The following is a 27,427-nucleotide window of genomic DNA, read 5'->3' as shown; positions in this document are numbered from 1 at the left end:
ATACCGCTCACCCTCGGTCCCTACGCAGACAGATCCAAGTGGTCACCCACCCGCACACTGACCGCAACCAGTGATGCTTGACTTCGGTTATCTGCTGGGAACCGTGTCTTTACGATCCGTTCATTGTGGGACTTATATTTACCAGGAAATAGGAATATTTGGAATAAAATCCAGGGTAAAAGTGGGATTCGACAAGCTACCTCTTCGCTTAGAATGGAATAAAGCGATTTATTCTTATTTCTGCTCCCTTTCAAGATGTTTACTTAATAGTTTGCTGCGCGCTTTTATTTTACCCCTTATAAAACTTGAATTCCAAGGAAAACTAAAAACGTCATAGAAAACAAGTAAGCTAAAAGCGTAAAAATATTTTCGCACAATCTTTGGAAATTGGTTTTAAACCAATACTTTATTTTTACCATTTAAATTTGCTATTAGTTTGGATTTTTAAATTAAAGAATTCAATTAAAATAGAAATGCATTTTTTTTAATAGTATCCCCTACCTATTTCAGGGTGCACAATCTTTTTTAAATTCACGGCTACTTGTATTTCTGGTTAACTAATGAAAGTTCGCATGCTCGAGTATTTAGGCATGTTGACGACATTTATTGTAATTTTTATATAAATAATATTGGTTTTGACACTAAATTCTTCACATGAGTTGACTTAGTTACATATTTGCATATTATTTGGCTGCCTCTTTTGCTTGATCTGTTGAATGTGCCTTATGAATGAATAAATTTAACTGAATTGTAATTGCCCTGTTAATGTTAATTTGTGTAGAAGTTCTGCTGTTTGTTCTGTTGAATGTGCCTTTTGAATGAATCGTAACTGGTGTGAAAGCCCTTGTGCCTGTTCTGCTCGATGTTCCTTGTTGATGAATTGTTGAAGATGAATTATTATTACCCCAATGAATTTATTTGCTTGTTTATGCAATTATGTAAACACGTCAATTAAATCCAACGAAATTAGTTTTGAGCGTTTTCAATTTATTATTAAATTTAATATATTTATATATAGCATTTTATTTTAATATATAGCATTTAAATTTAATATATAGCACTTAAATAGAGTAGCAGATAGCTCTTAGGGAACAGTTTTAGTAGTCATTTTTGTTACTGTCAGTTGTTTTAAGGATGTCAAATTTTTGTGGCATGGTTTGTTACTCTAATTCATGTATTAACAATTTTAAAAAAACTACATAATATTACTTGTATTCCTAGCTGAAAAAAATGCTATTTGTTTGCAATAAAGAGTGTTCTAAAAGTCACCCAATCTTTGAGTTTTATGTCATTTGATTAATAAAATGCGGATATTGAAAATAAAATGCCAGTGTTTAGACTATTAAAATTTCAAATGCGCTTGGGTTTTTTTAAAATCACAATTTTTGATTTAAAACTTGTGTTTTCAATCAAAATTATTTCCTGCTTGTATTATGGAACACACTGTAGTAAAACAGTATTACTCTTGTAATAGCAATAAAATCTGCATAAACGTGTAGCTGACTAGAAGCATATTTGCTATACTTTAAATTCCACAGATTTTAAATTTTCTCTCCTTTTTAATTGTGTTTAGTTCTGAAAACTAAAGCTCTTTTGTTATTTGCAGTGATAGGGAGCCAACGGATCGGAGTTCATCAAGCGGTGGCTGTGATCGAGGTCCTGGACTCAAAGCTCTCCTGGTAATATAGGGATGACCGCTAGCACGTTCTATGGGTGTTGTACCTGACCTCTTGCAGCAGCATGCTTCGAACACATCTGATCATCAGTCTTCACCACAGCATAGGCTTCAAGACTCAACAATATCAGATGAGGTATTACTTGTGATTTTTATAACTGTTGTGTTACTAGAATTGTAGTAAGACTTAATTATTGTGAACGAGTTGTTGTTTTTTTTTTTTTTTTTTTTTTTTGCACTTTTAGCTTTTTTAAGATTACTGTGTGGAAACCATCACAATGAAAGCTATCAAAAACCTTAAGAATTGCTTTTATGTATTGGTATAACATTAATATTGATATTTTAAATAGCTAAACTTATGAGAAAAAGTGTATTAAAAATTCCTCTTTTGTTACAGTTAAGAATTCAAATTATATAAAACAAAATTTTCACAATTATTATGCACTACAGTGGAAAGTCGCGTATCCGGAATCGGCGGGACTTTCCGAAGTCCGGATAATCGATTTTTCCGTATAATAGACCCCCAAGGTAAACAGAGATTAAAATGATCTGAATCTAAGAAGCAGAAATTAAATAACATTATTTTTCTTGCAATAATGTTTTAGTACAGTACAGAACCCGTTATCCGGAAATCAGAAAACCGGAAAACCAAAAAACCGGAACGAAATTCGATAAATTTTCCCGCCATTTTCAAAAAAAAAATTTTTTTTCCTCATAGGATTTTAGGATTTTTTTTTCTATTTTACTTCATCGTTTATTCTTCTTTTTAAGATTATTTTCAAAAAATTTTTTTAGTTGGGTTTAACAGTAAAAAAAACGGCTTTTTGTAGCGATTCAGAAAACCGGAAAAATCAGTTATCCAGAATAGCGATGGTCCCGATCGTTCCGGATAATTGGTTCCCTACTGTATTAGAATGACATCTAATCAATCAAAAACAAAATATTTTTAAAAAAAATAATTATTGCTATTATAAAAATAAATATAGGAAACTAAAAAAATTTACAGTTATGAAAATATTCATTCCTCTCTCCGCCATTTTGAACTAGAACGTTTCAAGCAAGAAGGGGAAATTCCCGTCATTCATTCATTAAGGTGGGTAGGTGAAGAAGCAAAATTCATTTCCTTCTTACTTGTCATTCAAGTTGAAGGGGGGGAAGTGACAAGTTCTTACTTTCTCTCCTGTCATTGGCTATCAATCAAGCATAAAGGCGTGGCATGCTGATTGGGTTCTCTTTATTTTTTCTTGTGTGACTAAAGGGGATTCCCCCTCCACTTTAACGTTTGCTGTGTTTACCCTTTTTCACAGTACTTCTTTCCCTAACACTTTATCAAAAAGGTTCCAGGAAATGCCTCTTTTACTAGCCAGCTGCACAGGAAAGAAGGGGGGAGGGGACTCAATTGTGCTCGTTTGAAAAAAAATCTCCCCCCCCCCTTTCCTGCATTCCAGAGGAGGAGCGTTACTAACGGTAGGGTCTTGGTAGATCTTCTGTTCTCTTTTCTGTTGATTTATGGGTTTAATGCATAGATCACTAGAAGCTAAGAAAGGAAAAAACCTGTCAAAAAACTTTTTTTTTTTTTAAGAGAGTGGGGAAGATGAAGAAATGTTTGTTTATTTTGATTGTTAAAAAGTGTCCGGGAAATTGACCCTTCCGGAAAAGGGACGTCCGGATATGGGACGTTACACTGTATTATCTAAAATAACCAGTGTATATAAATAAACTTTAAGTATTGACCATAGTATAATAAACAAAAGTTCTTCTGAAAACTCTTTTTATAAAATTACTGACTAAAATTTATATTTTAACACAGATTTTTTAAATTAAAGTAAGAGTTAATTTTGAACTATAATCTCAATTTAAACATAATTGTTAACTATATTACTATATTTAAGTGTGTATATATTTCAAACTTTAAAATGCATGCATGAGTTAATATTTAATATAATATATATATGGTAACTAATAAAGTTCTTGCTGTCTTTGCTTTGCTATTGAGAGAAAAGTAAATTAGTGTGTAAAGTGGACAAAAATCCTGTCGGTTCAGAGTAGGAATATTAGTTGTTATAAAAGCAGGTACACCATACACTGCTTATCACTAGCTGCATGAAAACTCCGAATATGTCAAGTGTCAGGGGGTAGTGCTGTGAATAAGCATACTGTATGGCATTGGTTTCAAAAATTAAGGTCTATTTAGAAGAAATTTGGGTCCATTAACAAACCCTTAACAAAATATTTTAACTTAAAAGTGGACCCTTCACAGATTTGTTTATCTTCATTATTGTTTTGCTAATCGAATGAACCTTTCCCAGGAAGCGGGAGGGGGGGGGGAGAAAGACAAATGCAAAGGAACTAAGTATAGACTAAATACCAAATATTTGTGTGTTGCATTTCTAATTTAGTAGCAGCAATAGCTGTTTATTTTTGAAAATTTAATTTGTTTTTATTATTATTTTACAGTGTTGAGCATAATCTTGTATCCATTTACAATTTAAAAACTCATTGTAAAGAATTTTTGCAGTAACAGGACCCTATTTGCACAAATTCACAAAAGCAGGACCCTGGTTGAAAGAATGTGACTTAACGTTTATTTTTTATTCACAAATTACGATTAATTTTTTCACAATTTTACAAAAACGGACCTTTCACAAAATGTCTGGACAGACCCCTGGAAACATCCAGTTGATTTGTTACTTGATACATTTATTGCACTTAAAATATTCTTATTTGTTTTTAAAGCATAATATTTTTTTTCCCTTCTTTTTCCCCATTTCTTTAATGTCACCCCTGCAAAATATTAGTTAGAATTAAGAAATTCCTTTTTTCCTATTGCGACTTGTATAGCTGGTTCATTCAATATGTATTTTAAGTAAGATATTCTGGTGACTGAAACATTAATGATTTTTAAAGTTAATTATCAGAAAATATACCCACATGTGCTATTAATATGTGATTTTTTTTTTAATAAAATATTCGCTTAAATTTTATGTGTTTCTATTTGAGAGAGTTATGCTTTTTAAGTAGGAATTATGATAATTTTTTTTGTTTGTTTTTAGAATTTATAAATAACATATTTTAAATGGAACAACATAATATAATATTCCAGTTTTAAGTCTCATTAAAATTTTTGTGTATGGTTATCTTTTTTAATAGTAATTAGTTAGGTTATTGGAAAGAGAAATTACCAAGTTTTTAGCATTCACTATAACATATGTAACTACATATACATTCATTACATAACTTTTGCTGAAAATATTTAGTTTTTATTTTAACTGAAATGAAAAGTAATATTACTTATGTATAAATTTGACTTTCGCTTTAAATATTCTAAAGAAATCAGTATAATAAAAGTATCTTAATTTTCATTGCAGATATATCAGGAAGTATGTGTTAAAAAATTTTTTATATGCTATTGCAATTGCACTAAATGTTAAAATAAAATCACCACTTTTTTTAAAATAAGTATTGGCTTTGTTTTTGTGCTAATTTTAAATAATACAGCATAAATTAATATTTATAGTTTCTTGATGCTTGCTTTTTATATTGCTTTATTGTCTGTTTACCTCTTAGTTTTATTTTTCTAATTGAATAACTTTATTCTTTTATGTAACAGTATAGGCAAGCTGTTGGAAAGGCCCCTCCTCAACTACAACACAAACAGCGCTCTTTTCTCACATTTGGGTTTGGTGATGGTACTGGTCCCTTTCCATCTCCAAGGAGAGAGAGCCATGTTAGTGTCAATGTTACACCAACATTGCACGAGTCATCTGATGACACTCCAGAAATAAGAAAGTACGATTCAACTCTGATATTCTATGTGCTGCCTTATGGAGTGAGAATCGAGCACTTTTTTAAAAATATTTTCTCCGTCTCTTTTTTTATACACAATATACAACTGGTATTGGTAAATTATGTAAATATTATTCCTGAAACCTAAATTCTGTTACTTATTAGTTCTTATTTTACTCCTCATAATGTGTTCATTTCCTTTTGAAAACAAAATCCTTTTTCTCAAACATCAAAAGTTTATATCCAAATTACCTGATTTAGTTTTAGTGCTAGATTAGTGATAAAATTAGGTGTGAGTTTTTTTAAAAAAAACGTGATACATTTAGAACAAGACTGAATACATTATAGCCCTTTATATTGACTTAAGTTTGTATGTACTTGCATATTTTAACTGCTGGCTTCTTTACAAAGAAAAAGACTATAATTGTTTTAAAAATTTTTGGAGGGCATTGTTTTGTATATTTTAAAAACTAGGCTTTTAACCATTGATATTTTTCATATAGATTTTATGAGTTTAACTTCGTTAATAATTTCATTATTATTTTCATTAATAGTTATCAAATTAAATTGTTTTATTTTAAAATATGATTGTTATTTCAACCTTCTTAAATAAATGAGTTCACTTACAACTAAATAATTTCACTTCAAGCAGCGGATCTTGCCTTTTCAAGGTAATTTACCAGGCGATGATTGTTTCTGCTGCTCGCAAAAGAAATCAAAATAAATAAATAAAAAGCTGTAAAAACATGCCATTTGTTTGAAAGTCAAGCATTCAATAGTGAAATATTTTTTTTAATAATTCTAAAGTCTTTGATGGTGTTTATTTTTAGTGTGAAAAGTAAACAGTAAACCTTACGTTATTAATTTATTAATAAATTATCACTCATTATTATTGCAACACGATGTTTAAATGTTTTATTGTGTATCCTTCTAAGTTTTCTCGTGGGTAACGAACAAGGACATTAAATTTTTAATATGGCATAATAAAATTATAAATTATTTTGTAGAAAAAAATTAATTAGTAATTTGCTGATATTAATTGGAATTAAAGCTGGTTAACATTTATTAAAATAGATTAAAAGCTGGTTTAAACTCATTGCATTGTGTAATTTACTTATTTATTTGTTTGTGCTACTAACTGTGACTTAAGCATTAGGTGGAATTTTTACATTGCTGATAGCAATATTTTATCACACTGTTGCTTGGAATTATCATTTTTTGTATTAATTTCTTTTTGAACTTAATTTTGTAGCTAAAATTTATTTTATTGTTTTTTTAATATAAACTGTTGTTACTTAGGAGTAAATCTACTGATTGGTACAGAGAATGGACTCATGCTTCTTGACCGTAGTGGTCAAGGTAAGGTGTATCAGTTAATATCGAGGAGAAAATTTCGGCAAATGGAAGTCCTAGATGACCAAAATATTCTTGTCACAGTGTCTGGCGAAAAATGTAGAGTACGCGGATATTACCTCTCTTGGCTGAGGAGCAAAATATTGAGAACTGATGGAGTGAGTATTAGCTAGTGTATTATCAGTTTAACACATATTCAAGTTCAGGATTGTTTTTTATATATTCCTTACAGTTATATTTTAGTTATTAATGAATTATTTTTTATTAGCTTATAGGGAAACTGAAATAGCTTTTAATGCATGTTTTATGATTCAGCTTTTGATTTTAATCAATGTAATTAATTTTTATTTGATTTCATTTATTTTTTATTATTATCGGTAACCAAATATACTTTTAAGCTTATTATGAGTAAATCATTAAATTTCAGATTTCAATATTAAATACAAATTCGTTTTCATCTCTCCCAAACTTTTTTTTTGTCCTAGTTAGAGAAGAAGTTATAAAAGTTTTAAAAACCCATTTTCTTATAGGGAGCTGCAGCAAGACTTGTCTTTTAATAATATACAGTGCCTGTCACTTAATAAAGCATCATTCGTTCTTAGGAAGTTTGATTGTATTAAGTGGCTAATTTTATTAACTGGTATTCTACATTTAAATAAAAAAAAAAAGGGTTTCAATATTAAACTTTACAAATACTACAGTGGCTAAATTAATTTCTGTATTTTAATTTAAATGTCATATATTATTAAAAAAATAGCTTCAATTTTTTTTTAAAGATTTTGTTATTTTATAAGCAGCATTTTAAAGATTCATCTCTTTTAAGGCTTTTAAAAGTTTTTATAACTTTTATTATTTCATTAAGAGTTAAATTGGAATTGATGTCAAATTTATCTTTGACATTCAAATCTTGAGAATATAGCTAGTTAACAAATTTAATTAAATGTACCCACTATTTTTATTGTGTCTAAATAAAATAAAAAAAGAGCACAGACTGGTTTTTATTTTACTCGTTTTTTCGATATTTTAGCACCACTTTTTTGTTTGATTTAATAAATGATGAATATTTTTTAAATGTCTTTATCTCATTAAATATTTTAGGAATTTAATTTATTTTTTAGTTTATTTTTTTAAATTTTGCTGCAACTATTTTCTCAATAGTAAAGGTTAATGAGTCAGTGATTTAAACTGATATTGAATGATAACTGTATTCAATACTTTTTCTTAACTCATCAGCAATTTTTGTTTACATTCCTTTACTCTTGTCTTTCCCGTTTCATTCTTTTTTAAATATAAGTGCAGTTACTGCAGCTAAAAACCTGTTTTGTTATTTTCTCTATTGGTAAGTGTGATATTTTAAATATTTGTTTGCCTTATCTTATTGAAATTTTGCATAAATGCTCACTATATGCTGTTTGTCTATAGTATAGAGTTAGGACTAAGTTAATAATTTTTTATTTTACACCTATACCTAAATTTGTATTTTTGATTATTTAGATTTATTTAGGTCTAAAAAAATGTATTTTAGACCATTTTTTCTAGTGGTTGCCATATTAGTGGTAAATTATTTAAAAGTTATTGTTATGCTTAATGAAAAGCCCTAAGTTCATTACAATAGCATTAAAGCCAAAAAAAAAAGAAAATTACTAAAATGAGTTTTTTTTATTTAAGTTAATATTTTAAGAAGTTAATTTTTTGCCCATTCTTTTTTTTATAGTTGATGAAAACAATTTACTTAACAAAACTGTGATCATATTTTAGATTGAAAAAAGAAGTGGTTGGATAAATGTAGGAGATCTTCAATGTGCTATCCATTTTAAAATAGGTAAACAAGAATTTAATGCATAAGTGTTATGTTATCTAAATTTTGTATTTATGTCCATAAATTTATGTGTAGTGTTTATGCTTATAATTCAAAAGAAATACTAGATAAATATTTATCTGGCACACGTTAAAGTTAACACTGTATCAAAATTTTTTTCAGCTATGCACTGCTTCTTAGTATGAATTAACTTATCACAAATTTTAAAAAAAGAAAGAAGAAAACTGTTATTTACTATGCTTCGTAGCATACTTGTAGCTCTATTTTCTTCTATTCTCAAGTTTTATGTACATACAGTCAAACCTTGTTTAATCTTGTTAAGTCTTAAATCTCTATTATGAATTAGAAATGTATCGAATAGTGAAATAGCCAAATATTTGGCCAAAGAAAATTGACCGAATAGCAACACTTTTTTTTTAATTAAAAAACATGAATAAATATTTTTTATATTGGAATAAGTTTAGTCATTATTGAAAAATAATCGAAATTTAGCTGTATAATTGATATGGGGTAAAGGGGAAAAAGTTTTAATAGAAATGTTTAAGTTAGTAAAGATAATTAGATACTAAAATAATTAGAAATATTTAAGATAAAAAAAAAAACTAACTGCTATTGGAAAAAAAAGCTTAAGTTGTAAAGGTGAATAAAAAAGAATATTCTCTTAATTCTTAAAACAAAACTTTAATGTTAAAAATAATATTTTCTGCAAAAAAAATTATGCATAAAACATTAAAAGAGGTAATGTCTATCTGAAACTTTTTAAAGAATGCAGCGCTATTATAAAAACACATATAAAAAACAAAGATTATACACAAAAGCAGAATAGAAAAACTGAAAATTGATCGTAATTTTTGAAAGAAAATTTTAATGCTTAACATTTCAGTTTTCCAAATACTGTATTTTCAAGAAAAGTGAAGATTAAAGTCTAGTATAAACCCTCCTAATTGCCTTGTCATAATAAAAGCGTCTGTAAAACTAGTTTTTTGTAGTAAAAAAAGCTTTTTGTTATATCCCCATTATAAATATGTAAGTTAATATATATTTGATTTCATATTTATTTATGTGTGAAACATATAATTATAATTGTACTATAATATATATCTAGTTTTTATTTCCGCTTTATATTAAATAATTTCTTTAAATCTCATAATAAATACAACCAATTACTTCAAAAAATAGAATAAAGTTATAAAGGAAGCTAAAAATATTTTAGTTCAGATGAATTTAATTAAAAAATGTTCTTACTTCTGGTGCTCTATCTTTTTTTTTTAAATCTGTTGAAGCAAATAAAAAATTACTAATGCTACTGGCTGTTTAGCAAATAGGCAAAATTAGAAGAATGTTTCTCACCTGTGCACTATTCTCCTATCTATTAGCATGGAAAAAACCCGTTTTGCTATGTGGAGAAGACTGCAGGTTCAAAGCCAACTTTTTTTGTGCAGAGCCATCAGTGGGTTAAAAGTAACTATTTAAGAAAAATTTATTCATTGCACAAATTAGAGAGGATTACTAACAAGATAATTGGTAATATCTTGTTTTGGTTTCTTATTGGCACACGCTTTCCAAAAGTCTTCTAACTTATTAACTGTATCCAAAAAAATTATTCAAGCTTTCATTTTTCATTACAAAAAAAAATGAAAGTATTCGTTATGAACTGAAAGTATTCGTTAGTGAAATTTAAGAAAAATCTTAGCTCCACACATATTTATCTCTAGAAATGCAGTTCAGTAATATCAATTTCTTGGTATGAGAGTGGTGGAGAAATAACTATTCATAATGAACAAAGGATCAATATGGGTTTTTCAAGAAAGCATGCCTCTTTACTTTCACACTCATGAGGTAGAAGAAAACTCTTTTCACATTAGAGTACAAAAGGCTTGTTTCCTGTAATTCTCAACAACAATGCTCTCTCAACAGATTTAATTCATACAACTCATTAATTTAATTGCTGTAATTAATAACTTGATAACAAAGCATTTAAAAAACTCTTAGAACTGTGAATGATTAGTTTTCTTACCTGTTCAAGGGGAACTGAATTTTTTGTTCACATTTAAAGTACATTTTTATCCAAGGGCAATGAAATTCAAGTACACCTTAAAAGATGTTTCATGTTAAAAATACTTTAAAGTATTATGTGCGTATTCAATTGTGCAGAGAATAAAAAATTAGTTCATATTAAACAGGGTGCGTAGCATTTTTAAAAAGTGCTTAAAGTTGCTTATTTTTTGTTTGCGTTTTTTAAACGCCCTTAAAGGTAGTTTTTTTTTTACTTCGGGTTTGTAAAAAGTGCATAATTTTCTATATTTTAAAATGGGATTTTTCTTTTCTTTGCCTTGTCGATTCTTGTTCTAAATTACAAAAAAGGGCACGATTTTTAAATTGAATTTTTTAAATTAATTTTGATTCTTTTGAATTTTATTATGTTTATAAAGTAAGAACTTTAAACAATAGAAAAAAAAATTTATTACTGCAAAGATCCTAATTAGAGTGCTTAAAAAGTATATAAAAGGTACTTATTTTTTGTTGAAAAATCTGGCTAAACACCCTGTTAAAAATATTATGTTAAGCATGTTCACGTTAACGAGGTACCACTGTGTATTTATAAGTGTGTTTTTTCTTTTAAAAAAACAGCTTGCAGTGTTTATATTTAGATTATTCATTTTAATGACTCAAACAGTGATGAATTCTTGTAAAGTGTCTACTTTTGACAAAAGTATGATTTTTTTGTTTAGTGATGTTAATATTTAAAATTTCATTTTGAATTTTATATTTACATCAATTCTAATATGTATAACCTTAAACATAAATCCATTTCAAAGCATAACAAATATTATTTATAAACCTGTTTGTAGGTTTTTCATTAGACTACTTATCACAGCATTGTAATGATGATTAATTCTAATTAAGAGTCCAGTTCTTACCAGAATTTGATTTCTTTATTTTATAATTTTAAGAACTTTATGAGTAATATATCACTACTATACCAAAGTGTGACTGTTTTTATAATTTTTTCCCAGTCGAATTTGAATGAATAAAGTTCCTTGTTATCACCTTGAAAGAAAGCATAGAAATTTATTAATGGGTACCAATACCGTATCACAAATTCATGGCCTTCAAGTCTTTTGCAGACTAAGCTCACTGGCCTACTCTAATAGATATGATGATTGAAGAGGGTGTTTGGCTCAAAGTAGTGTACGGTTCTACTGAAGTTTTTCATGCTCTAGATTTGGATTCTGGTGCTGTCTACGATATTTATATACCCGCTCATGTGAGTAAATTATTTTGATATCTTTCTGAGTTTTAATGAATTTTTTTGTGACTGATGTTTGAGTTTTCTGTGGGTCTCTAAACTATGATCTGGTGACAGATCTTCATATCAGACTCGATACTGTTTAATATGATCATATGGTATTTATTTGAATTGAAGCTGTACTCCAAATTTTGAACACAGATTTGTGAAAAATAAAAAGTAGCGTAGAAAGGTTTATTGATAACAGATATTTATAAAATTAATAATAGGAAGTAATAATAAGTGAATGATTGATTAAATTAATTGTTCACTTCTTAAATTTTCACAATTAAAAACTTTTAAATAGATTAAATACACACATGAAACTATAATTGTTCTAACTGTATCATGCTCCGAAAATGATTGGTCACTCCCACTGTCACAACTGACTTTGGAATTGGTGCTTATGTCGCTGTTTTCCTACAAAGAGTTGTCTATTATGAAATCCTATGCATTTGTTATGCAGACAATCATGTTCAGGATAGATTGAACACTAAAGATATACCTATGGAACGTGACTAGTGCAGTGACCAGAATGGATCGTTACATTTTTCCATTTGAAAGGGGTAAAAACTAAATTTCTCCCATTCAACAAATTGTTACACCTTCGACTCTAAGCTGCATTCGATTTTCAGTAACATTGAAAAGGAAAGGGTGGCTTATATTGCAATAAATATGGTATTTTAAAAATTGCAACTTTAGTAAACTTAAGAAAATAATAATCCAAAGAAACACAATGACTAATATGTTGGTTAAATAAAAAGAAGTTTTTTTTTCTGAGTTAATAACATATAATAGATTTAAAAGTAACAAAAGTTTTCTCTTTGCTTTATTTAGGACTTGTTTTATTGATGTTAAATTTAGTTCTCAAGCATGTAGTTATCAAGACATCATTGAATTATGTGTTTTTTGTCTTTGTTTTCTTAGTAGTTTACCTTATTCTTTTTCTGATGTAACTAGAGTAAAAGTATAGTTAAGTGAGTAAAGTTTGTACTCTTTTTTGTTAGAGTACTAGACTACATGCTATTTTTACTAGACTAATAGTTTTAATATAATATTTAGCCACAGGAATCTGTTTCTGTGTTCTTGAAGATCACTTTAGTTCATATCTTGACATTTTGTGGCTGATTGTCATGATGTACATAATAACGTGGAAGATATTTATTATAAATTATACGAAATTAGTCTTAAAAACTTACAATAAGTGGCATACTGCAACGCAAATATCCCTCACTCCATGGTTTGTTTGAAAATTTGCATAGTTTAAAATTACAGGGTTTTAAGAGATAAGTTGACACACATGCTCTACAACTTTAATGCTTAGCAAAATATCAGTACCAGACTTTCAAATGAGTTTGAAAACTTTATTGCCTGTAATATAATAACAAATTTTCAAAGTAAAGACCTTTGCATTTAATGCAAAGTTGTATGCAGGTCACTGAATTTTATATGTATGCATGGCGCAGTTTACCTAATATTTTGCCCCATTCCTTATACAAGTATCTTTTTAGACGTGCCAAAATTTTGAGGTGTCACACAAATTCTTATCACCAAGATAAATCATAGGAAAAATTCATTGGAGTTAATTTTGTCGGGTTTGATGACATGATGATGACATTTTTAATCTGTAAGAGATTCAAGGAAATGTAAATTTTCTGCATAAAGTTTTGTATTTTATTTTTGCTGATAGTTTACACTTGAATAAATAAATTTTTATTTTACATAAAATTAACTTTTTTAAATCTTTTATTTAGTTTACTTCAAAGCTCTTTTCTTTAAATTAAATGATAGTTTTACATTTTAAAAGCCTTATAGTCACTGTTAAACATTTTCTGCATCTATTTCCACTTCATTAAGCACCTTCATGATTTTTTAATTGAATAATATTTCCGTTGATCTTTTTCTTGCGCTCCTTTTGGATAGTTTCGCAATTGAGTATGTTTTAAATATGAATACATTATTTAACTTTTAGTAGGCTTCAGGCGCTCTAATCCTAATTTTTGATGCAGACAAAACTATCATTGTTGCTTGCTTTTAATATATTTCTTCTCACATTCCTGAACTGGCCACCGCATTCTCCACATTTGACGTGCTTAGATTTCTTCATGTGGGGTCAAATATAAAACAAGTAACCTGTACAATCAATAGTCTTGAATCATCTAAAGATCTGGTTGCCACTGAAAATGTGCTGACTTTTGCTAATGTGCACCAATTCATGCGCCACTTCTTTGAATCTTGTTGATACTCGCTCTATCAAGCAATTCTATAATTTGATTGTAAACTGGTTGCAAGCTAATAGGGACTGTTAATAAATCTGTTAATATTAGGAACTGTTAATAAATCTGTTAATATTAGGAACTGTTAATAAATCTGTTAATATTAGGAACTGTTAATAAATCTTTTGTATAACTGGCTTTTCAATTATTGGGAGTAATACTGCATTACATGCTAGCACTTTTAACACTGCATTTGAGCATATTCTACATTCCTATACAAAATCAGTTTATTTAGGTCACCTCTAGCTGCCTTTACATTTTTGACGTATAGTTTTGAACCACCCTGTAATCTTATGACTTCCCCTAAATAAACTGATAATTTTCTGATCAAATGCTAGTTTTCTTACCAAAAAGTTATTCTTGATAGAAAACTTTGTGAATTAGCTAAAAATAAACTTTAATTTTTATATTTAACGAGCTGGCTCAGTTATTCAATAATTTAAGCAACTTGGGGTGTAAACATGTATCTTTTGACTAAAAAGTAATGAAATGTGAATTTTTAAGCAGAATAAGAATGGAAACTTCATTAAGTGTTGCAATTTATTTTGCCACATTTTTCTACTACAACTCTAATCTATACAATTGTGAAGCTATTTGTTGTAAAGCTCTTTAAGTATAAACCTCTAATATAGATAGTTCAGCTTTAGCCTTTTTCTGGGGGAAGGGGTGGCTGTGGGATGTGTTTTATTGTTTTATGCAACACTTTCTCATAAGGGTAGAAAATGTTTTCTACATTTCCCACTTACTTTTAAATATCAATTATAAGTTTGGGTATACATCTACTGTTTTCTATAAATGTGGTGCTTATCGGTTTTTTTTAAATTTTGATTGTAATTGTTGCAGACAAGAAGAAAATATTTTTCTATGAATTTTAATAAAAATATTTATTTTGTAGGAAAAATTTATATATATATTTACATTTTTTAGCTGTAACTTCATCCATGATTTTGGCTATATAAGGATTTCAAAGATTCAGATTTTGAAAGTGTAATTTATAGTACTGTATTTTTTATGCTTTATTTGTAATGAAATCATAAATTGTATTTTTTTTTCTTCCTAATCTTTTTTCTTTTGACAATTTTCGTGTTCCTCACCTCTCATTACGCTAGATACAATTTAATTTTAAGTTAGTTTTTATGAAGTCTAATAATATCTCGTTGGTTTATCTTCATAAGATCGAACTAAATTTTTGAGAACATTAAAATTTCATAAATCTATTACCTGAATTTTAAAAAAAAAAATTTATATTATAGTTTCTACATAGTTTCTGTAAGATACATTCATTTATGAAATTTGGTACAAAAAGAAAATGACATGATGTTTTGAATATGAATATTTCATGTGAATCATTTGCAACTGAAGCACAATAATTGAAGTATTCATGTATTTCTTGTGGGGAAGCTATTTTAAAAGAAAATTCTTTGGAAACCAAAGCACATATTTGATTCGAACTGAGAGATTAGAGGAATAAGGTTCTGAGTGATATGTTAAAAATAAATTTAGAAACTGGCTAAAGCATTTTTTTTTTAGAGTTAGTGATTTAAATTACGATATATGCTATTTAGAAAATTAAATTAAATTAAAAATGTTGTATTAATTTTTGTCAATGATTAACCAAGTTATTGTAATAATAGTTTTTTTATGTATCACACAATTTATTTAATATAATAATGTAAATAAGATTAAGGGAATTTTATTTGATTAAATAATTTTCAATAGTAACGATCATTCTTACTGAGAAGAACAGATCAATCAAATTAGCCAGGAATTATAGTAGAATTATCTTCGTTTCCCCCTCTTGTTTTTATTGTTGTTATCATTAATAGTGAAAACATAAAACCGGCAAATAAAGTGGTAAAAACTATTTATCATTGATTGAAGTGACATATTTTCATAAGTTGAAAAGATTTAACAATTCTAAAGATAAAAATTACATTCAAATAGTTATATTTGTAGTTAAATTGTCTTTTCGTGCATCAGAAATTATTTAAATTTCTTCTATTTTTACTCAGACTTATTGTAGAACAGAGACAAATTGTTTAAAATTTGTTTTAATATAAATATGTTAAAAAACAGCTTGTAAAATATTTTTGATAGAAATTAAACGTGAAATGCTTAATAAACGTACTAAAATTACAAATATTAATTGTAATGTATTAAATAGTTATTATTATAGGTACTGATAATTATAGCTATTAAACCTTTTGTATGTTATTGTAAACTAAGACTTGATTCTTTAAATTTTGATTTTGCAGAAATTGTTGCGAATGAGGGATTGATATAACAGCAAAAAAGAAAAAGCTGTTTCTATTATTTTTTCCATTCATTAATTTTTTTAAACATAAATGTACGTATAGACATTGAAATATTATTTATTGAGATTCTGCATTGATAAACTTCAAAACAAAAAGATTGACAAAGTGTTACATGGTGCAAATGAATGAATGCTTGAAGGTGCATAAGTTATAATAACATAGGACAGGCTGATAATTTATTATAGAAAACGATATGTGAAATATTATTTGTTTAATTTTTTATGCTGAATCTAATAAAACCACTGAAAAAGGATTTCTGCACTTATAAAGTGATACAAAAGCACTAGAGTCCCTCTCTGGTGGCCCTTGTCTTGTCCCTAAATACGATAGTCAAAGAAGTAGTGAAGGGTGTTTAAGAAAAACAGTGGGAGTATAAAGTTGTTTCATTCTCGTCACCATTTTTTTACGAACAGAAACTTTCTTTTACAATTTCCACCCCCAGTCGCAAAAAGATACCCCTACAGACCTAGCTGTCTTGTCGATCCTTCTTGAAAAGGTTAATAAATAAGTATGATATGATAAGCAGTTAATGTTGTAGTAAACAATACACAAAAATCATAAGTAAGTTTGGAATTGAAGTAGCTCCCTGATTAAGTGTTTTCATGATTTGTATTTCATTGTAATTATGTTAAATAATCTGAAATGTTTGCTAGTGTGCATGTATGCATAGAGAATAATAAATGTCAGTTAATATATACTTTTTAAAATTCTGGTTTTAATATACGAAGTTCCTATGTTTAATCCCTGTATTCTTGGGTTATTTAAGGTTTTATCAAACTTTATAAAATATTATTAAAATCTGTTTTATAATCAAAAATTGCATTCATAATGTTTTTTCTTCAAAAATTGTCTTTAAAAGCCTTAAAATACTAACATTAAACACTAAATTTTAAAGCATTCTGCTGCAGTGGTAACAAAGAACTTTTTTTAACAGGAAATTTAAACTAATTTGGAATACATGTGATTTTTCATATGAAATATATATTAAAATGAACTAATTTGGTTTTTTAAATGTGTGTGACAACTAAAAAGAATTGTTAGTATCATTGAAACATTTTTGGGTCCTAAATTAGAAAGGCATTTATACAAGTATTTTTTTTTTATTATTATTATTCTATTTTTATATACTTGCTGCATCTTACACATTGGTATTGTATTATTGTTTTATTTTATATTTATTTATTTTTTGCTGATGGGCCTTTTTTTACACAATATATTTTCTGCTAGATTGTGCAGAATCTTTTTTTTTTATGTGTATGATTTTTTATAGATATAATTAATTGTTTTGTAATTTTGTGTCAGAAACAAAGGAGCAGAATATATATGTGTATATATATATATATATATATATATATATATATATATATATATATATATATATATATATATATATATATATATAATATAGTCTGCTCCTTTGTTTAGTTTATTTTAGTCATTGTCCAAAGCATTTCAAAAGTTTTTAATGTTCATGTTTATATTTCTTTTAGTCTCAGGGCTTCATTACACCTCACACTATAGTCACTCTTCCCAATTCCAAAGGCTTGCAACTTCTTCTTTGTTATGATAGTGAGTATAATTTCAATGCTTAAAATTTATGACTGAACATAAATTGTTTTACATTTGATTCCAGCTATTTACTGCTCATTTTAAGAATTTATCAAATTTTTTTAAGAAAAAAGTATTTTCTAACTGTATAAACTGTTATTGTTAGAGATTTAAAATTACTGATTATAGTTTTATTGTAATTATTGCTAATCATATGTTGCATTATCAGTTTAAAAATGTCCCCGAGCAACTAGTTCTCCATTATTAAGAAGACTTTCTGTTTTCTATAATTTTTGTGTAGGTTAATTTGGTTAAAAATGATGGTTTTCTTAATTTTGATAATTTTTCACACAATGCGACAAAATGTGCTATGTTGAGCAGATACTAAAAAGTAACTGAATTATTAATATGTGTTTGAGTTTAATTTTTGTATTTTACAGCACACATATAAAAGTTTAGTATTTATTTGAAATATTTCATTGTACATTAAATTGTTCTGTGGTGTCTTCATTATTATAAAATCAGAACTTTTTGAAATTTGCAGTTTCATTTCTTTGAATGTATTGAACCTGCTGTCAGCACAGTTTCAGCTGAAACTGAAGAAATGCAAGGCACTGCATTCCTTAAGGAAAACTTGGAAAAGATCCCACCATTAAATTCTGTATGCATGCCACATTTGTTGTATTTCCGACAACCTGTATAGAATAAGTTGTTTGTGATGAATTATGAAAGTTTTTACTTTTTTTTAAAATTTTGTATATATCTATACGTATAGTGAGCCATTAATATTAACATTAAATGTACTTATACAAATATACTTATTACAAATATATGTAAATGTTCTTATTCTTGTTTTTTATAAAGAGACAATTTTTATGTTCAGACTATTTTTTAAAAAAGGTCAATTTTTATTAAAAGATATTTATTAACATACTCTTTCTTAAATATTTAATTAAAATAATGAATTTCATGAAAAATTAAATAAACTGATAAAATTAAAATAAAACTTTTTTAATCTGCAATTTATTAAAAATATTAAATTGTTGAGCTGTTTGTTTTTGATACAGCTAAAAAACATATATAAGAAAATGAACACAATTTGATAGACATGTTTTACAAAATTGGATATTGCTCAAAATAAGTGTTAAACATTTTACAAAATAGGTGTTTAAGCACAATGATTCTTTTCAATATTAAAAATGGAAAATTCTGGCATAAAACTAAACCAATTTGGATTACACTCAATTAATTTTAAACATTAACAGTGATGGAACATGTGCCAAAAAATGTAAAAAGTGGTGTTCAGTAAGAAAGGAAAAAAGAAACTTCAAGGGAATAAAAATTATTTTTATTTATTTCTTTTAATTTATTATTTACTTTTAATGTTTATTAGTTTTTCATTTTAAATATATATCATTGATAATGTTAATATATTGTAGTAGTTATAAATGAAAAGTTAAATTGAGAATTTGTTTAATGCTTTAAGTTTCCATCATATTTTGGTATTATAGGCACATGTCTTATCACTGCACTAGGAATAATCCTTATGGATTAAGATTTTGGACTGCTAGGTTTAGGTTGACTAGGATCGTTTGAAAAGTTGCAAATGTAACTTTTCAGATGATCTCAGTGAGTTAAAAAATAAAATCAAATATATTTTTTGAAAACCTTTTAATTTCTCGAAGTTTGAAGTCTGAGGTTCAGAAAATCACTCAACTATTTTGAGAATTTGTAAAAGTCTGTTGAATAATTACTTACAATTAAAATTACATATGCAGAGATTTATGCATTATGAAATTATTTTAGTTCCAGATAATTCTTTTGAAAAATAATTATAACAGTAGTATAAAAATCTGAATTAAATGCTTGTTTTCTTTGACACTCACATTAAGTTGTTTAAATACCTATTTTCTTTGAAATATGTTGTTCATTTTTTTTTTTTTTTTTTTTTTTTTGAAAATATCCATTTCGAGCTTTTTCTTCTTTGCTAGCAAAATTCCACCTAACAGTTGATCAGAAAAATTTAGATTTCTCAAGATCCTTCTCTTTATTTCTATTTAAGAATTACAACTTTTTTAAGAGTTGAACAGAAAAAAAGCTTTCTGTTCCAAACATCCTTAAAAATGTTAGTAGTTTATAATTAAACATCTTCTTTGCTTTCTAGCAATAAAAACATACAAATACAAAGTATTACATAAATTAGTTTGATTCTTAAATGTTTTAAGATGTTTAAAAAATTGTTGGAATGGAAAATTTACTCAGAACATTCAAGAAGGTGTTGATAGTTTTTATTGTTTTACAAAATTTTTTAAATAATTATATTTTAAAGTGGTATTAACTATATTTAGTAATTGTAACGAGATCAGTGCTTGTTTTCACTTTAACTTTTTTGTTATATTTAAAGACCTCAACATACTTATCTTTCAAAACTTAAGGCATCTCCATTTTTTTTTTAAATTTGCTATGTATTTTTCTTTCTCTTATCTTTTACTGTATTTTGAAATAACTTTTAAGATAATGATTTTTAGCAGAATTTTTTCCATCCTATTTTTTGAGTGGTTTAGGTACTGAAATTATTTATTATGAGTAAAAATAATTTGTTTATTTTTATTTCTAGATGAAGGAGTTTATGTAAATTCCTGTGGGAAAGTTAATAAAAATGTTGTTCTTCAGTGGGGAGAGATGCCAACATCTGTAGGTAAGAAATATTTTTTTCTTTTTGATTTTACCTTCATTTATCTATTCTGTTTGAAATAATTATCAAGTTTGAAATGTATAACATAATATGTATTCGTTTATTTACAATACATATTATTATTGTAAATTAAAAGAATAATGGATTTAAATGTAACATTTTATTCAGTTATGATAGGAACAGTTACATATTATCCTGTATAATTATATTTCCAAATTTCAATCTTGAAAGCTATTTTAAAAATATTCTTTCAATTGTATTGTATTATCTGCAGAACAGTTTTAGTAGTGGGAAGTTAATGGCTATTTTATAAAGGTAAAAACATTGTAATAAAACTTAAACTGTTCTTGAGTTTTATGTTAATGTTTTAGGCAATTGTAAACAAATAATCTATTTAAATAATTTGATTTCTGCACAAATGCCAAAGTTATTAAGAAAAACATATTAATGATTTATAAAGAGGAGGATTAAATGAATTCTTAATCAATTGAAGGAAATATTTTTACATGATAATACAGACGAAAAAGGAATGAAGCTATTATAATCAAAGATATGCTTGCTTTTTATTTAGATTATGCTTTTACAATGTTCTTAACTACCAAACAAGAGTAGTAGCTACAGTTTCTGAGTTTAAAGTTTAAAAAATTGCTTTTTATTAGATTATGCTTAAAATACGCAGCTCCTCAGAGCTTCAACTAAATTTAGTTGAAAAGTTTACAGATCAAGTCAATTGAGCATCTGTAGTCTTTTTTTATCATTAATGAGATCCTTACTGGATGAATTTTTTATTTTTTTACTATTCATATTAAGTATGGTCATTTACATAAAAGTTAGTTAAATGAACACAACATGACATCTCTTTTACTAATAGTTTTTGCATTTAGCATTATGGAATGATAAAACATACACATATATTATGAAGATTTTGAAGCATTTTTTAAAAAAATTGGCATCTTTAACTGAGTTAAAGCTAAATATTTGAAGGAATTTATTTACAATAAATAAACCTTTAAAATAATAATTAATTGCAGATTTTTGTTCTTAAAAATTATGTTATTGATTGTTAGTATGGCCTGTTTTTACTTGAAATAGGACTTAATTAAACATGACATTGTAAGAAAACTACTCTCATGCATAACTCTAATTCAACTTTTTGTTTTAATTCCTGTATAAATGAAAAATTTTATTAATAGAAAAGAAAGAATATTTTTGGGCATAACTGAATATTTAGCAAACTTGGCCCACAACTAAATAATAAAAAAAAATTTGATTAGGCGCAACGGTGAATTAATGAATCTACATTAGTATTGAAATAAAAAGTTAGTCGTTACATTGATCAATGAGAAAAGAATAAAATATTTTATATTCGCCATTATAAAAATTAAATAATTGATTTAATTTAATTATAATTTGATTAAGAATGAGTAAAACAAAAAAACAAGCTTAAGAAATTAAAGAAATTTTAAAAGTTATGAAATATGTGATGCCCATTGTGGCCTCGCAACACTATCTTGCTCTAGTGAGTTATCCTGACTTAGAATGAGAGAAAAATTTGAATATTTTGAAAGTTATTCAGCTTTTTTAAAACTTAGTGAGATTTTTATGAATGAAAATTATTTAAATCAAAGACTTATTCTTAGCCCAGATAATGTAGCATTGTTCAAATATTAAAATATAAAACCGTTTTCACAAAAATGTGTCTTTACTTCTTATTGATGTTTTACATCGTTTTCAGAACTAGCATGGATAATAATATTGGCTAAAGATAGGTCAAACATGACCGGGGCTCCCATGGGCCTATTACAATTATTTTATAAAATTCTACTTTTAAGTGAAACTTTTCTATGTTTCCATTCTCATTCAATGTTTTTGCTCACAAAATCTAATTTTTGACATAGCAAAAATAAAAAATAAAAAAAAACTAAGTTTTCTGATAAAAAATTGCATGGTATAAATAAAATATGAGATAAATTTCCATTGAAATTTACCTAGTATACCTGGAAAAGTCAGGGAATTTTTTATGAAATTCACAGGGAACTAGGATGTCTTAACAGTTGTTGCAAACTCACAGCAGTTATAAAAATAGCTTGTTGTTCAGAAAAAAAAGAGCTTTATTTCATTTGACGACAGAGTCTTTTAAAAATACCCTAAAACTTAATCAGGGCTGATTGTGCTCCGGAAAAAATCCGGATTTCCGGATATTTCTCTAACCGTGATTTGGAAGTTTCCGGAGATCGAAGGTTCGGATGTTTCAAAAAATCATTGATCACAAAAGTTTTTGGAAATCAAATTTTCAAAGGTGGAACTTAAAAACGCAGTTTACTTTATTTGTTTGTAAGGAGAGCTACTTTATAAGCTTATATTCAAGATTAATATTCATTTTTTATCAGTAAATAGTTATTATAATCATAAACTCAAGAAAGAAAGACATATTTGTAAATTTCAATTACTTCTCTAAGTCATCATAGGTATGTGTAAAATTTTAAATATATTTTATGTGAACTAAATTAAGTATAACTTTAGTAAACTAAGTACAAAAACACCTTGTTTAAATTTTTTTCTAATGTTTCGATTTAAACTTCTTTTTTTTTTTAACTCGAGAAATTTTCCGGAATTTTGCCTTGGGCTCACAATTACCCCTGTGGTCAATGACTATTTAAGATGAATACAAAAAATTACTTATCCCTGATGGTTACAAATTATTGTAGCGATTTTAAACAATAAAATGATACAAAATGCAAAGGTATTAAAAATACTTAAGTACATTTTTAATGAATTTCCATTTAAGATTAAATAAAATATTAAAATTCAAAATTATTACACAAAAAACGGCCAAAATTTTAGCATCTAAAATTGTGTATACAATTCAATGTACTAAATTTAAATTAAGATTGTGAAATAAATAAAAATTACATTGTATTATTCCATTTTCATTTCTGTCATTAGGAATCTCAAGCTGTCATTACAATTGTTATACAAATTTTAAGATGTATGCGCTTAAGATGTATTTTCATATGTTTACAAATTTTAAGATGAATGGTAATAGTATGGTTTAAGATGTATGGACATTTTTTTTATTTTACCCTGCAGCATAGCTGCCAACTCTACTGGATCTACCAGCAGACTACTCGATTTTGCCATTTTCTTCTGGCTTTTCTCCTGATTTTTGTACATTTTAGATCTATAATTGAGTTTTCAAAAAATCGCCCATTAAAATAGAGATTTTACTCAATTTATTGCTGGGTTGAATATTTTGAAAAGTATTACTAATACATAATGAAATGGACCTCGCAGGAATCAGTTTAAGGCTTTTCTTTTTCTGTGCTCTAAAAATTTGTTTCTTTTTTTCAGAACTCCCTTTTTAAATTAAATCTTTTAACAATCAATAATTATTTACTTGTCTACTACTATTTAAAATTATGAGTTAACATAAAAAAATTTCGAATTCATTTAATGCCAATCATAAAGAAAAAATATTGCAGACCATTTATAGACATTATGGTAATAAAGTTTTTGTATTTTGATGGCAATAAAAATCCCTAAAATTCTCTATATGTAAAATATTTAGTATATTATGCAGCAGTTACCGTGAAATTTATAATATTTCTTATCCATCTTGATTGCTGTTCTGCAGGAAACAAAATATTGTTACTGTTGTAAAAACTTTTATATATTTTGTACAAAGACTTATCTAATATAAACTAATGAAGAACAAAAATTTTCAATAATGTTAAAATCAACTCATAAAGGGTCAGGATGGTAATGGCAGCAATAAAAATAGTTCAACTTACTTTATTCAATATACCTAAGCAGGATTGCTAAATATTTCCATACAAATATTCTTTTTTCATTCTAAATCAGCTGCTACTGAGAATAAGTGTTATATGAGTTACTAGTGGCCATGAAACTGTTGAAAAGGCTAGGAAGTCAAATTCAGTGCAAAAATATTTTTAAAATGCAGTGAAACATAAGGAAAAGACTTAAAATTTTTAATATTTGTGGTAATCATAGTTTTTTTTTTTCCTTCATGATCAATTTTTATTTAAAGAATGGATAGAGCATGAAAGACCTTTTAGTATTTATATTTATCCTGATTAAAGGAAGGTAGCATGTAGCTCTGTAAAGTGCATGTAAATGACGAATAAATACAAACAGAAATTAGATGAAAATACTTCCTTCTGTGTCTTCTGTTAACGGGACATTAAATAGCACAATTCCAGAAAAGCCGTTCCCAATTTTTTTTTTTTTGCTATGAAGCCCTAAATGATTAAATAGTCCGGTAATAATTAGGGTAAAAAACTTTTTTTTTATTTTGAACTTTTAATATTTAAAAGGAGAAATAAATTTTTTTCATCGTTTTATATTTAATAATCTTAATTTAGGTTTTACTCGTATGTTTAACAGTTGAATATACACTGTCTTAGAGATGAATCTAGTCTAATTGAAGATTTGTTTTTATATTGCTATTAAAAAGCTGTTTTTAAATGTTGAAAATAGTTATTAGGGAAACATATTTCTTTATTAAAAAAAATTCTGTTATTTTATTTTGATTTGATAAGCGCAATGTTAAATACTATTGCAAATTCTTATAAATGCATGTTTTTTTCATACTTTTATAAAATTGTTGTTAGAAAAATTACATATTTTTTTAAAAATTTTCATTTCCCATTTTTTGGCATATTACTTTAAATATAATTACAGATTTCAAAAACTGTTCAAAAAGTCTCAACTGTCAGAACTCCTTCACGGAACCCCTAACATCATTTGGAAACCATTGTTCTAGAGTGTGATCCATATATATATATTTGAATTTGCAAACTATTTTTAATGTATTTTGAGATATTTTAATTGAACTCCAGCCAACTGAATCCATGAATTGTATCATTAAGAATGAGCCATAATTATGTTATTAAATAATATTAATTAATTAAAATAACTTTCATCTTGAATCGAAACAAAGATATCTCCCTTGTACAATAGCCATCCTTGTACATGAAAATATTCATTTTTATTTTATTTTATTTATTTCAAATGATTGACTGTGAACAATTTTGGTTATGGATAACTTGAGCTGAGATCCTAAAGTATTTGTATTCAGTTAAAACTTTTCATAGTACTGCCCTGATATCTTGTGTCCGGTCATTCTAGACTAGCTCTCTGTCAATTTACATAAAGGAAAGTCTGGCATTTCAATATTGAACAAAATTAGTCATGAAATGTCATGATTTTAACTATTTAAAGGAAAAAAAATCATGGAAAGTTCATAGATTTAGGTGGCCAAAAAATCTTATTTTTTAAAACGGAATCCCCCTTCCCCAATTTCACAGATTTCCTATGCTCCAAATATCTGAATTAGTAACAAAATCCCCACTCACAGTCAGATTTCAATAAGATATAAAATGTTTTTTTTTCCTTTCCTGTTCTTTATTAAATTATGGTGTTCTTTCAAAAAATGAAAGAAAGAACAACATTTCTAGAAGGAATTATCTTTTAAACTCCAGTGATTCAGAAGGGCTTAAGAATTTTGAACTATAATTTCTTTTTAATAAAAAATAATTAGGAAAGAATAAAATTATTACTTGAGAGTGGTTATAAATGAAATATTTTTCGACTCTTGCTCAGTGATACTGAGATTTTTTGGTTTAGGTATTGTTACAGAAATCTACCTATTAAATTTTAGACTTATTAAAATTTTTTTAAATGAATTAAGTCTTAAATGATTTAAGTCTTTAAGAAATATTCAATGCTAATAGTTTTAAATTTAGTGTTTTCAATGTTAAGTTTAACTTTTTCTCTCTTATAATTTTAGCTTCGTCTGGGCTGCTGGATAATGCAAATGGAAAATGACATTCTGGTAGAATACGAGGGCCCGTAAGTTCAATCCTGACAGAAAACAAAACAACTGATGTGTATATGCTGTTAGATTCTCTTTAAATCTGCCGAAGCTGAAAGTCCTCTTGTTGTTGTGCAGAAGTTTGAAGAAAGGCATATCTCTGTGTGATTCATCCCTGCTGTGTGTTTGTGTGGTTGCTGACAATTTTATAAAATCTTTCAATAAAGCAGATTCATCAGTTTATTGTTCTGATATATGCACATAAACAAAAAATTGCAATTGAAGGGAAGAGAACTGCATGAAATAAATTACTGTAAAGTTTTGGAATTCTTTTTATTAGAAAATAATAATAAAAATGATAACACATAGTCCAACTGTTGCTTTTTGCAATAAAAATTATTTTATTTAAGGACAAATATGTGTTCTTACGGATTATATGTTTATATTAAACAATGACGGTAAGAATATATTGCTTTTATAGTTGAGTGAAGTTTATATTGTGTTTTGTTTTAAAATAAAATAATTAAATTGTGAAATAATGTTTGTCATGATTTGGTTTGATTAATTTTTTTAATTCTTAGCTACTGCATTGGGTAATTTATACAGCAACTTTATAATAAATCTTCAAAATTTTAGAAAATGGGGTAGGCAGATATGTGTTCATTAATAAAATTTAAAAAGATATAATGTTGGAAATTTTTTTATAGTCATGATAGTAATGTTTAAGTATTTTGAAATTGGATGAAGTTAAAATTCGGTTTCTTTAAAATTTGCAACATATCGGAAACAATTTAATTTTAACATCATTGTTAAACATTAACTCCAGCTTATGAGCATT

At 26.8% G+C, this 27,427-nt stretch overlaps 1 protein-coding gene across 15 annotated transcripts; it reads left to right on the top strand.

Annotated features, from left to right (window-relative positions):
• The first annotated feature begins 352 nt into the window (after nucleotides 1–352).
• LOC147817051 (serine/threonine-protein kinase mig-15-like) lies at nucleotides 353–27,128 on the top strand. 15 transcript variants are annotated; one of them, XR_015430077.1, is made up of 10 exons: nucleotides 365–588; nucleotides 1,607–1,811; nucleotides 5,286–5,464; nucleotides 6,761–6,972; nucleotides 8,573–8,636; nucleotides 11,651–11,901; nucleotides 18,004–18,082; nucleotides 18,606–18,722; nucleotides 20,679–20,759; nucleotides 26,566–27,128. XR_015430077.1 is itself a non-coding variant. In XM_087154295.1 (7 exons), exons 4-7 carry the CDS (start codon nucleotides 11,791–11,793, stop codon nucleotides 26,601–26,603), a joined length of 309 nt encoding a protein of 102 aa, XP_087010421.1. In that variant the 5' UTR covers nucleotides 1,607–1,811; nucleotides 6,761–6,972; nucleotides 8,573–8,636; nucleotides 11,651–11,790; the 3' UTR covers nucleotides 26,604–27,128. The 15 variants fall into 15 exon arrangements, 3 of the variants coding, with proteins under 3 accessions (XP_087010423.1, XP_087010421.1, XP_087010422.1); XR_015430071.1 differs by lacking the exon at nucleotides 11,651–11,901 and having other exon boundaries at nucleotides 360–588; nucleotides 5,286–5,585; XR_015430072.1 differs by lacking the exon at nucleotides 11,651–11,901 and having other exon boundaries at nucleotides 360–588; nucleotides 5,286–5,585; nucleotides 8,529–8,636.
• The last annotated feature ends 299 nt before the right edge of the window (nucleotides 27,129–27,427 follow it).

The sequence above is a fragment of the Parasteatoda tepidariorum genome, chromosome 1 (genome assembly GCF_982258835.1).
Source record: "Parasteatoda tepidariorum strain Cologne lab strain chromosome 1, Ptep-v5.0, whole genome shotgun sequence".
NCBI classification, from domain to species: Eukaryota; Metazoa; Arthropoda; class Arachnida; order Araneae; family Theridiidae; genus Parasteatoda; species Parasteatoda tepidariorum.
The sequence above is the reverse complement of the archived record's forward strand: the minus strand, read 5'-3'. Positions and strand labels throughout refer to the sequence as shown.

Excerpts from the sequence above, each read along its gene's own strand:
- LOC147817051 (XM_087154295.1), top strand. The coding sequence starts at position 11,791 with ATGATGATTGAAGAGGGTGTTTGGCTCAAAGTAGTGTACGGTTCTACT. Across the intron at positions 18,083-20,678 it reads ACTTCTTCTTTGTTATGATA|ATGAAGGAGTTTATGTAAAT; the intron begins GTGAGTATAATT and ends TTTTATTTCTAG. Across the intron at positions 20,760-26,565 it reads AGAGATGCCAACATCTGTAG|CTTCGTCTGGGCTGCTGGAT; the intron begins GTAAGAAATATT and ends TTATAATTTTAG.